General features: G+C 38.1%; 1 protein-coding gene and 1 non-coding gene across 8 annotated transcripts in view; both read left to right on the top strand.

The window, feature by feature from the left end:
* LOC116231249 (bifunctional heparan sulfate N-deacetylase/N-sulfotransferase 3) overlaps positions 1-15,107 on the top strand; it is a 283,982-nt gene extending 268,875 nt beyond the window's left edge. For 5 of the 7 annotated variants that reach the window (XR_016466079.1, XR_016466076.1, XR_016466078.1 and 2 more), the window contains 7 exons: positions 490-664; positions 2,455-2,625; positions 6,426-6,535; positions 7,715-7,817; positions 9,540-9,650; positions 13,554-13,649; positions 14,183-15,107. Coding sequence is in view for 1 of the 7 variants with exons in the window: in XM_031596910.2 (XP_031452770.1) it covers positions 490-664; positions 2,455-2,625; positions 6,426-6,535; positions 7,715-7,817; positions 9,540-9,659 (679 nt within the window). In the remaining 6 variants the exon portion in view is untranslated. Of the gene's footprint in view, positions 1-489; positions 665-2,454; positions 2,626-6,425; positions 6,536-7,714; positions 7,818-9,539; positions 13,497-13,553; positions 13,650-14,182 lie in introns of those variants that run through there. The other 2 variants (XR_016466077.1, XM_031596910.2) reach the window with 2 other exon arrangements.
* A 443-nt stretch (positions 15,108-15,550) lies between these two features.
* LOC116231290 (small nucleolar RNA SNORA24) lies at positions 15,551-15,681 on the top strand. The gene has a single exon (XR_004167432.1). It is a non-coding gene; the product is annotated as a small nucleolar RNA SNORA24 (small nucleolar RNA).
* The last annotated feature ends 282 nt before the right edge of the window (positions 15,682-15,963 follow it).

Below are 15,963 nucleotides of genomic sequence, written 5' to 3'. Positions count from 1 at the left end.
AACCCATGTTTTCACAAAAATGTGATTGATAGAAAAATGTTGTCACTGCTTAGAAATGTTTTACCTGCTGAAGCTCTGGTGGATTTTTAGTGGATTTTCACCCATAATAACAAGCTCTATTGTGTTTTTTAGTAAAAACAGTTTTGATACTTTTTTGTTAGGCTCTTACACTGTAATTGGTGTCTGCAAAGGATCAAATTCAGAATACTCATTTTTTCACTTTTGACATTTACAGGAGCTTGTCTTACTGAAAAGTGAGAATTTGCTAATTTTAAAAGACATGTGGATGCCATAACGTTTTCTTCCAGTTAGAAAAAAGTAGCTGCAAATGCAGCTATATGTAGTCAGAAGATGAGAGATAGTAGCACGTAAAATATTATCAAAATATAATGTAGACTTCTCATTGCTTGTATAAGGCCATTAGGCTATTATTTTATTGTAGAATAAAAGCACTTCCGAGTAATTCTGAAAATGATGTTCCTTTTTTAGGTACATGGATTTCTTCCCTACTCCTTCCAATGTCACCACTGACTTCCTCTTTGAGAAAAGTGCCAACTATTTTCATTCTGAGGAAGCTCCTAAGCGAGCTGCTTCCCTCATTCCCAAGGCCAAGATCATCACTATTCTCATCGACCCATCTGATCGGGCGTATTCCTGGTATCAGGTATGTATATTAAGGAACATGGGCAGGCACAAGTCAAATAAATATGTCAGATTTCAACCTTGAATCCTCTTTGTATATTCCTTTAGTCTGCATATATATTAGGAGTTTGGATAATACAAGCTTTTATGGTCAGTCAGTACTCCATATATCCTTAACAATGAGCTGAGGTATCCATCCATGAACATCTGAAAAGGTGTTAAAGTACCAGAAATAACATTTTCAAAGGTCTGCCTGTAATACAAGCATGTAAGAATGCTTTAATGTATATAATCAGCACAAATATGAGATCTGTATATGTATATTGGATGCCCCGTCCCTGGAGATGTTCAAGGCCAGATTGGATGGGGCCCTGGGCAGCCTGGTCTAGTATTAAATGGGGAGGTTGGTGGCCCTGCGTGTGGCAGGGGGGTTGGAGATTCATGATCCTTGAGGTCCCTTCCAACCCTGGCCATTCTGTGATTCTGTGATTCTGTGTGTATGTGCAGGATTTTGCGGTTTTGCAAACACCTATTTAAAATAAAAATCAGTGAAGAAAAAATGGCTGAACTGCAATGAAAAGTAGGACCTCAAATTTAAATCACTATCAGCACTGAGTGCTTCTTTGGAAAACATTATTACAACACTTTATCTTAATGTTTCATAGTACTCAAGTACTGAAATTTCTTTTTTTTGTTATAATATTGGAGGAAGCCATTCTAATGCTGAAGTAGTATTTTGGACATCATAAAAATAAGATTCCCCATATGTAATTTGGACTATTTATACAAAGCAATTGTAAGTATTTGGTACAGTTCATAAGAACATGGCATAGTATCAAAAGGTATGAATGAAGATTAGTTTAATACAAAACATGGATCTCCAGTAAACATGTTTTGAAAGATCAGGGCATTAAGGTAGCAATGTTTCTTTTTACACATTAGGTTTTTTTAGTAAATGGCTAAAATAATAAAATATCATAAATTCCATTTGAAAAACTGATGAAATCTCTTACACAGTGCAGTAGTTCATACCAGATATTTCAGCAGTGTAACAATTGCATACAATTAAAAGCTGTATCTAAATATCAGTTACGTTGCTATCTATCTGTCTATGTATATTTAAAGCACAGATAGTGAGATTTGCTCTAAATTGACTTCTCCAGTCCTAATCCTAGTTAATAGTTCTGACTTAAATTTTTGTTCTTCAGTTCCAAAGATTTCAACAGAAATTTGAAAAAATAAAAACACAAATAGAAAATTCCAAAGAGAACAAAGGTCTTAGAATTTCTGTGATATATTTTGTGTTACTTTTATGATGAGATGTAGTCAAAGCCATAAATCCAGTCTCATAGCTGACCCTGCTTTGAACAAGAGGCTTTGAATTAGAAACTCAATGAGAGCAATTCTGATCTGAATTTTCCAATGATTCTCATAAATACCAGTGTTTGAATTTTCCTTTTTTAAAGTTTTTACCTTGAGTAAGCTGAAAAAAAAAACAAAAAAACATATCAGATTCGTTTGTACAAAAGCTGCAAGCCACTCCATTTACTGAAAAGTGAACATTCTTGCATTCTGTTTTGTTACTATTACTGTCAGTCTATATTCTGATTTCTTTTGATACAAAAAGTATTTATTTATGTAAGTAATGTTTATCTCAGCATTTGCAGCAAATTAATACAGATATAAGGTTGTCTTAAAGTAATTTCTAATACAAATAATCACTCGTGGCAAGATCAGTAAGACTGAACTTTTTTTTCTTATTTTCACAACTTTTATGGTCTGTAAAACTTAGCACTGCAACTTGTTTCACAGCATCAGCGCTCACATGAAGATCCTGCAGCCCTGAAATTCAGTTTCTATCAAGTGATCACAGCTGGACCTCGAGCCCCTTCTGAACTTAGAGCTCTCCAGAAGAGATGCCTAGCACCTGGATGGTACGCTACACATATTGAGAGATGGCTAACTTACTTCCCACCTTATCAGGTGAATAAGACAGTAACTCAACATCCTAACCTTATATACCTAATATTCTGAAAGATTATCTTTGTAAAAGTATTGCTAATGAGTGCTGATCTTCAAGGATATCCCAGGTACACGCTAACATGTTTTAAGCCATTGATTATTCACAGCCATGTTCTAATTAGTTGGCTTGACATTGATGTGAGTGTCATGCCTTAGCACCATACAGCCGAGAGCTTGTTCTGCAAAACAAATCGGAATAATCTGAAAGTTCAAATACTTGAACACTCTTGTACCTTACACTGCCTTCAACTGTTTGTTTTTAATTTGTTCATGCTTTCATCTCTGTATTTCTAATTCTTTGTCTGTAATGTTGAGGAAAAGAGAACCAGGCATGCAGTACTTTGTGAATTCTTTAGTATCAGATATTTCATCAAGGTTTCCAAAAGAAAAAAATGTCAAAAACAATGGGACACTGCTCATTAGTATTACCTAGCACTAGGGAATATGAGCTGGGATATTGCAATTGCCACATGGGAGGAAGGGGAGCAAAATCTCTTCCAAGGAGGTTTGACATTGGAAGAGTTTGGGGTATAAGCAACATCTTTTCTGTCTGAAAGAGGCCACAACGTGTGGGAATGGATGTGAACAAGTGAAGCTGTAACACCTTAATTTTTAAATGCATCAATGTTTTCACATAGTCCTTGGTTCTTTCATGCAGTCGTCTCCCACTGTTTCACCCTCATTAGACTATGATTACAGTAGTAAATTAAACTGTGCCTTTACAAGAGTTCACACACTAGTCCACTGCTGTCCATAGTACCATCTTGCCAAGCAGTTTCAGATCACAGCTCAAAGGATAACAAGAACCATTACCATCAGGTAGTCTTGATGCAGCCAATTTGGTTTTGCAGATGAGAGGCCTTAGCAATACGGATTTGTGTCATGCTTGTGCCATTTAGCCTTAGGACCAGAAAACTCTCTCTGATTTATTGTAATTAACAATATAAAGTCATGTATATCAATGTGTTTGCTATCTCAAGCATCACCAGTTTTTTTGATGAATTGATGATTTGCCTGACATGACTTTTCTGTAACTGTGAAACTATTGAGTCTCTTTTGCACATTTTTTTCTCTTTTGCGCATTTTGTTTTTTGAAATTTGTTGTACGTTGCTGCCCATACCAATGCATCCCAGCCTCTACTGGGACTCCTGCATACAGTGAAACAGTTTGGTGTTTTGATGTTTCTAATAATCTATGCATGTTTGGTATCTATCACTGATCCTGAATCTTTGATATATCCTTTACGTTGAGATCATTTTTTCTGTGTGTCTGGTAGCCTCGAAGAGTGTGTGTTCATGGACCTGCAGATTTCAGTTCAGGTAGAATAAACAATTTGAAAATTTGATCTCCCCAAAAAATTATGTTGGCATATAACAAATTACATAGTCTCCTTATGGCCCTGTGTAGATCAAGTCTCAAGAGATGCACATTCTAACCCTGAATACCATCTCCTGTAGAGAGCCAGGCAATATCACGATTTGTATATCCTTCATAGATTTATTTCTGGAATAGATTTTTATGACATTGATTGTGTGTCTAGCATTACTCCCCACCTCACATATAAAGTTAACTTTAACTGAGGAGGTTGGCTGCAGCATGAACCTTCTGTTTATCCAGACTTGCTTAGCTGAGACAATTTGGCTGGAGTCTGCACCTTCTGTTTTCCCAGAGTGTGCCAAGGAAGCACTGATGCCTACAGATGTGTTGTTCTTTACAAACTCTCTTTTGGGCCAGCCTTGCCAAATTCATGAAATACACACTTCCATCACTATCATTATACTTATATGAAATTTTCTACATCATCTTTTTTTTATCTTATCTCCAGAATCACCCATCCATGGGTACTGAACAATACACTTCATCAAGTGGATTTTTGCCAGATTTTACGTCTGACAATGTCAGAAAAGAAGCAGCCTTGATAGCTTTTTTTTTTTTTTTTTTTTTTTTTCTGTTAGTGTGTTAGGAGTTTCACTTGAATTGCAAAAGCAACAGTGTATTGTAGACTTTATCTGAACTTGTTAGCAAGTTCAAAGAACTGCTGAATCATGTAACAGTTACATGAGGTAGACCTAAAATGAGATGAGTTTAGAAGCAAAGCTTTATCTGAACAGAGAGAGTCTTTGTTCTAAGAAGATCTCTTACCTAGAGTACCAAATCTCTTTGTAAATTTTAAAGCTGTATAAATTGTTGAGTCTTGATAGGTGTGACTGAGTTGAAGAAGCTGTTACAAAGTCAACAGGCATATAGTAAGTGGTAGAGGTAGCAACAAGCATAGGTGTAAAGTAAAAAGATTTTTTGTTACACTGGCAAAACCTTTTCTTGCACATCTTTTTTTGAGTGGCAGAAACAGGAGTGCCACGGATATTTATCTCTATTTGCTTGTTAAATACTGAAGAAGAAACCTCAATCTGTTCTTTCGGATGGAAATATTCCCTCCTTGGGATATTTTTTTACCACCGAGCTACAAAGCACTTAAGGCTTGTTTTCTGAGCTTACATCTTAGGAAAGCAGTGGGATCATTTGGGGCTCAAGCAGTCACAATGCATCTCATTTGAAAAACTTCTGGGATGAGCTGCTGCTTTCTGAACAGCTTGATACTTTCACTATCTACATCTAATACTAATTCACTAATCCACATCTCTAAAACCACATACTGTATTTTGGCAATTTCAAAGACTGATCTTTCAAAAGAAAAGACATTTTCTCCCTTCTGACTATGCTCTGAAATTCTATAAAACCTACTGACCTCTGAAACCCTAAACCTACTAAGTTTCATCCAATCATGTAAGCAAATCACAGGATCTTAGGCTCTCTCCTTGCATGAAAACATAAAAGCAAGCTTCAGCACTGCATACAAAATGAGGCCATTGAACCACCTAGAAATCTATTGTTCCCTTCTTTTCATTATTAAAATGTGATGGAAAAAGTAGAGATGTTTCCATGACAGGAAATGAATTCTCGCCTAATCCATTTGGGACTTGTTTCTCTTCCAACAGTCTCAAAGACCCAAACATGTTCCACCTTCAGTGGGGCATTTAGGCATAAAACCCTCACTTAGTGTCTGTTTCCATGAAGATTCACATCAAAGGAAAAGGAATAGCCGTATCTGAAGTAGCCTAGTGTGAGTGTATGTATGATCAAGTACTTAACAAAAAGAAAAACAAATTACACACCAGTTCCTGGCCTTCTTACAGATGTGTTGCAAATTTCGTATCTATGACATTCCTGCCATAAGGTCATCCTAACATTTCCCTTTATTCTTATTCTCAAAAAAGTTTGTTAGTTTTTGTGTGTGTGTGTGTGGTGGTTTTTTTTCCCCATAACATGATGTATTCTCATATGGTCTTAGAAGTAACAGGTTTATCCTAACATAGCCTACTGTTTTTTTGGTCATTTTCAGTGACAAGCTTTTCAATGTGAGTTTAACATATATTCATAAATGCCTGTGTCTGTGAGAATTATTTCTTTAAACTCTAACACCTTTCTTCTTCTCTTGACAAATATCATTCAGTTGCCTCCCAGTGTTTCTTACCTTTCCAGATCCTTCAGTACTACTTCTCTGTTGTCACAAAGGGCTGAATTTCAGATTTATTTAAATGCCATTTACTCCCAGATCATTAATGATCATGACAATTAGTGAACTAATTATCTGGGAAGGTACTCTCCATACAATGAAGGAGTCTGACAGAGGTGGAACTTTCAGTTTGAAGTTTAACATAATGAATTTTAAATTATATTTCCATTTATTTTATTTTTGTAGTTGCTAATTATTGATGGACAGCAGCTAAGAACTGACCCCTCTACTGTAATGGATGAAGTACAGAAATTTTTGGGAGTCTCTCCTCATTATAATTACTCAGAAGCCCTAACGTGAGTTAATTTTATCATCATTATCACTTGTTCTTATGTTCCTAAAATACTAATTAGTTTGTGAGGAAGCTCACTACATAATAAAGCCTCTGATACTTTGTCTTCTCATATGAGTTCAGTAGGATGTATTTTTCAATGTCTAGAAAAGAACACAGTAGAGAGATAGATTTCCAGTGGATCTACACTTAGTCACTAAATGTGGAGCTTCACTGTAACAGGAGCAGACATCTGAAAAATTCACAGAGAGTACAGTGAATGAAAAGGAATTTTAGGAATTTTATTTCTATTGGTAAATGGAACATGGAATGCTGACTTCCATAAAAAGAAAGGAAAAAAAATATTTTTGTTTTGGACATTAGCTGCAAGTATCAACAGTGTTGATCAGGAATAGAGCATCCACTCTGTATGTGCACTAATACTTTGGAATCTGACACTTTGGTTGCCCTTAAAGTGGGATTGATAGCCTTAGATTTACTCTTCTCAATACGAGTCTATTAACTGTCCCTGTAAGAAGCCCTCAGAAAAGAATGCTTTTCTTTCCTATGTATTTTTCTCTTTAATACTTTCATCTACTTTTATTCTATTCCTTTTATTGCACTGGTAACAAAATAGACTTTCATCTTCCATGGAATTGGGATAAGTGGGTGGTAAAGACAAAATGGGCCAAATAATCCCTGAATCTGAGTCTATTGAAGACATATTTTATTTGTTTGGCTTTTTGATTTGTTCCTAGGTGGTGGTGGTTTGTTTTTTGGTTTTTGTGTTGTCCTTGATATTATGAATTAATCCCATCTGCACCTAATTCTATAGCATGCGTTTTCTTTCATGTCAGTCTTTGAACATAGTTAATGTTCACAGAAGTAAAGCATCTTGTTCGGTTAAAATGCACTGATATCATTTTGTCCACTCAGCTGATGTCAGGAATCATCACTGCAGCATCTCATAGCCTTTACACTACAGTACTAGCACCTGCTTCCTTCCTTTCTTCACTTTGTTTACTTCACAGCTTGTGTCTGCTCCCAGCTCTTGTTAACTCCCTTAATCTTCTCTGTTTCCCACTTGCTTGATGCCTTTTCCTGAAGAGAAAATTTGCCAGAGCTAAAAATAAGAATAAAAATAAAATTAGAACTTACTTTATTGAGTTTCTGCTGTGAGCATGTGTTTAAATGTTTGTTTCAGGTTTGATTCACATAAAGGTTTCTGGTGTCAGCTTCTGGAAGAAGGAAAGACCAAATGCCTTGGAAAGAGCAAAGGTAGAAAATACCCTCCTATGGATTTGGAGGTAAACCATTATGCTCATTGGCATTATATTGAGATTTAGCCATCATAAATGGGACTCTGCACAGGCAAAATCTTAAGATTAAATTAAAGTAGCCTTAAATTAAATTAAGTAGCCTTGAATATTTGACTACCTTTTCCTACAAATGAAACTTTCAGCTAAGCTGTGGATTGCATCACTTTTTTTCAGTTCTTTATTTCAAATGTGAAGAATTGAAATTATTGTAAACATTTTCTCTCATGTAACTAGTGATAGGACTGGAGGAAATGGCCTCAAGTTGCGCCAGGAGATTGAATGTTAGGAAATACTACTTTTCCAAAAGAGTGGTCAGGCATTGGAATGGGTTGCCCAGGGAGTTGGTAAAATCACTGACCCTGGAGGTGTTCAAGGAACATTTAGGCATTGTTTTGAGGGACATGGTTTAGTGAGACCTAGTGGTGGTAGGTGGACAGTTGGACTGGATGATCCTGTAGGTCTTTTCCAACTTTGTTGATTCTATGATTATATGAAACTATTCAATTCAGAAACTTGGCACTCCTTAGAAAAATAAACTTAGCACCTCTGAAAATGTCTGAAATTAATTTGGAAGCCTATTCCCTTTACCTAAGTGAGTTAAGCAGCAGAAGCCCCACAGTGGGTTTTTTCTCAGTCATGATCAGATATGTGCATTTGTGTCTGTTTCCTTGTCTTTGAGAGTAGATAGACCATGGCAGACTCTCATAAAGTTCTGTTCTGAGAGTGGTTAGGTTCTGTTTCCATGAATTTCATAAATATCTTCCTCGGACAAAGGAAGATATGCTCCAATGAAAAATAATCCATCATATCAAATGCTGCAAGCAATATCTAAAGGTAGTTCAGTCTCCTTTTCTAGCTACAACTTTGTGTATTCTTTCCTATATTCCTGTTTCACTTAGCCTGACTAAAATTCAAATAAAAGCATTTTGATCAACAGTATTAATGCAGCAAGTAAGCCAGATTTCTTTTTCTCATGGTACTTAAGTCAAAAGCAATTGACAGAACTCAATAGAATTAGAGAATTGCAGAATGGCTTAGGTTGGAAATGACCTTAAAGATCATCTGGTCCCAACCCCCTGCTGTGGGCAGGTTGATTCCCACCAGATCAGGCTGCCCAAGGCCCCATCCAGACTGGCCTTGAACACATCCACCACCTTTCTGGACAGAAAGGTTCCGTACCTCACCAGACCCTGAGTAAAGAATTTCTTCCTAGCATCTATCCTAAGTCTCCCTAATAGAATTATACTGATATAAAATCATTGGATGCCAAGGCTTCTGAACAGACATAAAGTTGTATTTGTTTAATGTAATATGTTTCAATTCTAACTATAGATGAAACTGGTGTTAGGAATTGCCAGATGCTTACATAGAAAGAGATTTTACAAGCTCTGGTTTCAGTCACACTTCAGTAAATTTGAATGTCAACTTCAGTACTATTCTTAATTTACATATCTATTTGTGAGCAGATGCAGATTCTTTGCTTTGTCTTCATGTTCATTTTTGATATCTTTTGTTTCTCTTGATACTACCTTTTAAAGTTTAGCTATTAATTGATGAACTTAAACTTGTCTGCAGTAGGTAGCATAAAAAAAAACATAAATTGCATAGGAGAAAGTAAAGTTTTGACACCAGTAAGACAAACTTTGAAATTTACATCATTACAGTACAGCATTTTATTAAATAAAAAATATCTGCTTTTATATCCATCAGTGCAGGGCTTTTCTGTCAAGCTACTACAGAGATCATAATGTGGAGCTGTCAAAACTCCTACACAAACTGGGACAACCTCTGCCGTCGTGGCTGAGACAGGAACTACAGAAAGTAAGATAGCACTGAAAAAATACATTTTTGAAATCTCTTCCACACTTCTGTCATCCTACCCAAAGTCCAGTAGCTACCAGACAGTCTTGTAAAATATACCTCTGCAAAAAATTGTAAAAGACAGAAATTATTTCCATATGCTGGCATGTGGATTGTGAAAATACACGTGTTTCTTAGCGTACTGGTGGGACAAATCTTTCTCATAAACATTTCTGGGCCTGTGGAGTTGTGGACTACTGTGCACGTATGTGGAAGTTAACTGCAGCTGGTATATGCTTCAGAGATACATACCTGTCCAATTTCATGGTAAATACTTACATTTTTATATATGAGTTTTAAAGTATCGTGTCTCATGTAGGTTTTGTAGCCCACTGTTAGACTGCTGTTTTTCCTAGTATTTGATTATTGTGTCTTGCATAAAATAAGAAAATTTAATGTAGCATAAAATGCCAAGTGTACTTCTGCCATTGGAATCAGCTTGCTAATACCTGAAGTATATTCTACTAAGTGTGAGAAGTACAGTTATCACACATAACTTATGTGTGCACAGCAAGAAAATCTGGAATCCACAGGCAAAAGCAGTGTAGAAAAGAAAAAGAAAATTACCTATAGCCTGTAAAAAAAAATCTTTACAATGCAGTAAGGGCCTTTGTTCATAATCAGCCTGATTTTGCAATGACTGAAATTGCAAAATACAGAATGTATGCTGCATCTGAACAGAAATGTAATTGGATACATAAAGCACTAATGCTGCAATAAAATCCTTGTGAGCAGTGTTATACTTCAGCAATTGTGAACCAGACTGAAACAGTACAATCAACAGTCTTTCACTGGCTTCTCTGAGCAGCCAAATTTTGATACTGCACTCTGGTCTTACATCGCTGTGAATCAGAAATTACTCCACTGAAATGAATGAAAAATTGATAAAGAGCAGAAACAGAATCATACTTAGACTGCCTTAATTTGCACTACTGGTTTTCCTTAATTTATTTGCCTTCAACCTGTGCTGTGTGTTTTCCAAGGTCCCTCAACCTGATCAAAACTGTAGCATCTTGCAGTGACCTTCAACTTATATCAGCTGCAAAAATCTGATTTCTAGATGAAAATAATGATTCTAGCTCCACACATCTTAAAAAAGCTTGGTATTAAAGTTTAGAAATAAGCTTTAGGAAAGAGAAATTAAGACAGTTTATGGTAGAAAATTAGTCTCCAATCATGAAAAAACACACATATCCAGCCTTACATTTGTGATACATTTCAGTGACACACCTCATAATTCATCAGTTTAAATGTGAGATAAAGTCTAATCAGCCGTTCTTAAAAGTTGAAAAAGATCATTGAAAATTTCAGCTGAGTATGGCCTTCAGGTTTCTCCACTAAACTTTGGCTCTGAATGTTTCTAAAGGCATAAAGAGGTAGGGAATACAAAAGATTACTGCAGTACTAAATGAAATGCTTTCACAGTAGCTTTGTATTATTATCATAATTTCTTTTAGGATGAACTGTTAAAATATGCATCAAATGGTGGAAAAAAATTTGTATGTCTCGGTGCTGTTTTACAACCTTTATGTAATCATATAATTTAACTTTCAAGATAATGGTATGGAAACCAGTCTGTTATTCCCTAAATAGAAAACAGATGTTGAGATCCTTACTGTAACTTTAGCCGGTAATTTTGAATATTTATTGATTTTGTCTGTGTAGTACCTGGTTTTGATAGGCTTGTAAAGAAAAAATCCAGACAGATTTACTATATTATAACAATATTCTTTACACAGCACATTTTTGCTAAAGGAATATGCATGATTAATGATGAGGACCTACCAGAGTAGACTTCTAAGAAGAACATCTTTATTATTTATAAGAGAAGAAAAATTTTCATTTCATTTCAGATATTCACTGTTATATAGGTCTGAGCCAAAATCTGACTTGTTTTAAAATACTCTTATTTGATAAAAGAAATGCTTTGAATTCGGAATATCTGTAAAGTGCAGATCCTCTGCATGCTATGAGCAGCTTGTGTCCTACAAGCATCTAATATGGATTTGTTACAAGTAAATTGAATAACTGGGAGAAATACCTGCGTTTTTCATCCAGACATGATTGATTTTATCCTTAATATAACCTGATGTAACATCACTCAGACATTTAAAGTAGAAGAAAATTGTAAATCAGAAGAAAATGGGAAAAAGCACTACAAAATGCCTGAGATTTTCACAAATTAAATGCTTCCTACACACTGGAAGAATGGGCTTCAGCCACGTTTGTACTTCCGTCTTTGTTATCGGAAACTAAGTAAGTAAGTAAGTTATCGGAGAATAAGTAAGCACCAAGGATAGAGCAGTGACTGAGGAGTGCACGTTGATCGCCCTCTAGGTATTTTGCAGCAGACAAGGTGACATGCCTCAGATCTGTGGCTTTTTCTGTGATGTTTGTTAGGAATCTGGTCAAATAGCCAATGGCAGTCACCACATAGCACTGGGATGATAAGCCCCCCCACAGGCAGCTCCTTGGCCCTGGCTGGACCAAGATTAGTTTGTCCTTTGCGAAGAAGTGCTGTAATCAGTCTTAAGTCCTGATGAGGAGCAGTAGGATGCAGCCCTTCCACTGTCTCGGTAGCCTTCCTAAAGATGGAATAAAGGAAAATCTTCATTGAATTCCTGTGGTAGCTTTGGGTCAGTCCTGTGAGCAAAGTAATGTGACCTTTTGGCCCAGGAGCTGCATATCTGAAAGGGTATTATCTTGAATCTTAATTCACGGATCCTATTGAGATGCATCTGTCGAGTGCTAGCATCTCTAGATGCAGAGCACTAGCTGCTTGTAAGCTAGGTTCACTAAGTCCTTTCAGACTCAATAGCAATAGAGAAGTAAAGCCTAACCACTAGGGATCTTTGCAGTTCTGGTTTTGTGATGTTTGGTTATTGCTGGTTTATATAAAGAGAGTATGAAGACTTTTTTTTTTTTTTTTTTTTTTTCCCTCCAGAACTGTTTTATTTAAATATGTTCTTACATTTAACAGGAAACTTTTAAAAACAGAATTACTTTTAATATGCCGTCAACTTGGTGAAGAATTAGGAGTCTGAGTGAAATATGCAGGCAACAGCTGCATGTGTTACTCCCCAAATAAGGGGATGCACATGAGTAGAGCTGAGTAAGCAAGTCATACAACATGAATTACTTGAGAATTTTAACCTATTTACAAATTCCCTACAATCAGTATTTAGTTTTCAGAAGTAGACTGTCAGTATTAACACTTCCAAAAAGCACCACACCGTCACAAAAAAAATGTGTATTTGCTAGTCGAAGTCAAGTGTTTTACTGTGGATGGTAATACAGCTGTGGTTTCTGTTCTCCTGGTAGATAAATGCACAAGCAATTGCTTTAACAAATGCCTAATGATGTGAGCTTCACGTTTGTTTTCATAAATACAATTCTGAAATTTGATTTCCTCAAATATCTGTGCCATTAAAAATCAAAGTGTGAGTATGAGTAGAAAGTGACCATTAGGGGGTGTAAACACAGAGCCTGATATGAGTTCACATTATTATTCGAGCAAACATTCCTGAAATACTGTGATATCTTCCCAGTTCTACTTGTGCAGAAATAATTCATTTCAATGATTTGCAGACTCTCATGTACAGCATATTCTTTTTCATTGCTTAAAGAAGTGGAACTTCCTCAGGAAGAAAGTAAATAGATATTTCAATGTTTATAGATGTAATACTCTTGTCATTCACATTGAATGAAAATTGCTGGAAACATTTTTCTCAAAATTTTTTAAATAAAAAATAGATATTATTCTGATAGTGGCATGGTATCTGATGTGCAACAATAAACTCTGATAAGAAAATGTATCAATGAATGAAAGTGATTTTTTTGTTCATAAAAGTTGTCCTTTTCCAGGTCTGTTAGCAGCTATTACTGAGTTATAACACAATCCACGAGCACGGGAGCAGCATGAAATGTTTTCACAGATGGAAAATATTGCTTACTCTCTATGTAAGTGAATGTTACCGCTTTATGCAGCTGCTTTTGCTTCCTGCTCAGTTTTTACTTCTTATGCCAGAAATCATTAATGTGCTATAGAAACACTTCCAGAGTTTGCTGTTTTTAGGAAAACAAGCAGAGTTTATTTGAACTGTTTGCCCATGGGATTCAATAATTGTGCCTACACAGACATGAGAAAACATTTAATGGAGGAACTTCTAAAAGACGGTGCGAGTGTCCAAAGGAAAATTCTCTTATCAACAAATTCAGAAAAGAGTAGAAGACTATAGTATCCAGCTGGGTAAAAGCTGATTAATATCTTCATATTGGTGTAGAAAATAGAAAGCATGTTAACAAAATAGTCTTTTGTTACAGAGACATGATGTAATATTCAGAAGTGTAAACTTCCACTACCCATCTCTATAATATCAAAGTGTAACAGAAATAGAACAGGAATAACAGAAAGATACTAAGCAAAGATTCTTGCTGTGCCCAGCTGACCTCTGTATCCAGTTTTTCTGCTTTCATTTAATGTTCCTTTTCAGTTCTACCAGCTCCAGATCTCTTAGAGCTCAAAGGCCAAAGATGTACTTTTTTGTATATGTGGATCAAAAGGATGAAGAAGGCACAATGGTCAGCACCAAGGGACAAAACACATGAACAGGAAAGCAATTAACAGGTGAAACCGAGGCCTAGGGAAGGAAAGCTGAACGAAGGAGGGATTCAGACAAACTAAGGGAGATTGATTAGAGTATTGTGAGTTTGATTACTGACCAGTCTGTTTTCTGTTAGTTTATCTCTTTCTTTTTTTTTTTTTAACACAGTATTTTCTTTCATCACTTCCCATTTTCTGTTCTGATCCTCTCTTTGCCTTTAGAAATTCAGCTGGAAAATGAGGCTCTTGTGCTTCAAATGCTCAGTTATCTGTCTGCCTAGGAGAGCTGTCAGTAGCACAAGGACACTAGCAGGACTGTACCAAAGAATCTGAGTATTCCCTAGCAGATGTGGCCTAGTTCAACCACGATACAAGAGCTCTGTTCAGAAGTACTAGTTAAAATCCCAAAAGCTATGTTATTCAAGAGATCAGAGAAGTGGGTTCTTTTGCCCCTTAGTTCTGCTGTCTCCTCAGTTATCCAGAATGCTGCTGCAAATAAGATTCCCAGTAAAACTGATTTACTCTCGTCAAAAAACCCCAAACAATGTATTTATTTATTTGCATAAGACACATACATTTCAACGATGTACTCAGACACACTAAAATGTGAAGGACAGACTGCTGCCCCCCATGTCCGCCGCTGTTCGGCGTGCGCGGCCCGCCACGCCTCCACCTCCGCCCGCGCCTCTCCCGGCGCGCGGAACGAGCTGCGACCGGCATCCCTCCCGCGCTCCAGCGCCGCACACGCGCAGCAGACGGGCGGAGCGCCGAGCAGCTCCGTGGTCCGGCCGCGGCGCGGCTGCCACCGCCCCCTCCTCGCCCCGCCCCCTAGGAGGGGCACGCGCCTCGCCCGCCCTCGCCGCCTGGTGGCGGGGCGGTTCCGCTTCCGTGAGCGACCGTTGGCGTGCGCACGTGGCGGCAGCTGCTGGGGGTGCTTTTGGCGGGCGCGCGTGCGGCCGTTAGGTGAGCGCGTGCGGCGGCCGTTAAGTGGGTGCGGGAGGCGGGCCGAGGGATTTGTGGTCGCGCGCTGGCGCAGCCGTCTGGCTCCGCGGCCCTCCTGTCTCCCTCAGAAGCGGGCGGGCCGGCGGCCGGCCTCGGCGAAGCCAAGCCAGGCGGGCGGAGATGCGGAGCGGCTGCAGGTAAGGGTAAAAGCGGGGGCTGAGCTGCGGCGGGGCGAGGTATGATGGCGAACGGGGGAAGCGAATGGCCGGCGGTAGGGAGGATGGCGGCCGCCACGCGGTGGGGTGCGGGAGGGCCGCTCCATGACTCCATGGGGGCTGCCGCCCGTGGCTGTCCCCCTTCCTAGGCATGGAAGAGCAGCTTCTTGCTAATTGGCAAAACTTCTACCGTCCCGTTGGTAGTAGTCGTTGACTGTGGCAAGTAACAAGCCGAGTCGGCAGGGGTTTGTGGCGCAGGGGGTTGGCGGCTTCTTGTGATGCTGTTGTTTGTTGTTTTTCCTTTGTAACTTGTCGAAGCTCCGTTTTTGAAGCAAGTCTTCTTTCTATCTGTCCCCCCCCCCCCCCCCTTTTTTTTTTTTCCTTAAACTGTCTTAGAATGCAGAAGCCGGAAGTGTGGAGGCGGCGCAGAAGTTCCTTTCCTCAAAGACACTGCGTGACTGGGTATGTGTCGCCTTACCAGCTCCTAATAGAGAAGTCGTGAGCGGGAATAATA

This window comes from Phasianus colchicus, chromosome 4 (assembly GCF_987193195.1).
Source record: "Phasianus colchicus chromosome 4, bPhaCol1.hap1.1, whole genome shotgun sequence".
Classification (NCBI taxonomy): Eukaryota; Metazoa; Chordata; class Aves; order Galliformes; family Phasianidae; genus Phasianus; species Phasianus colchicus.
The sequence above is the reverse complement of the archived record's forward strand: the minus strand, read 5'-3'. Positions and strand labels throughout refer to the sequence as shown.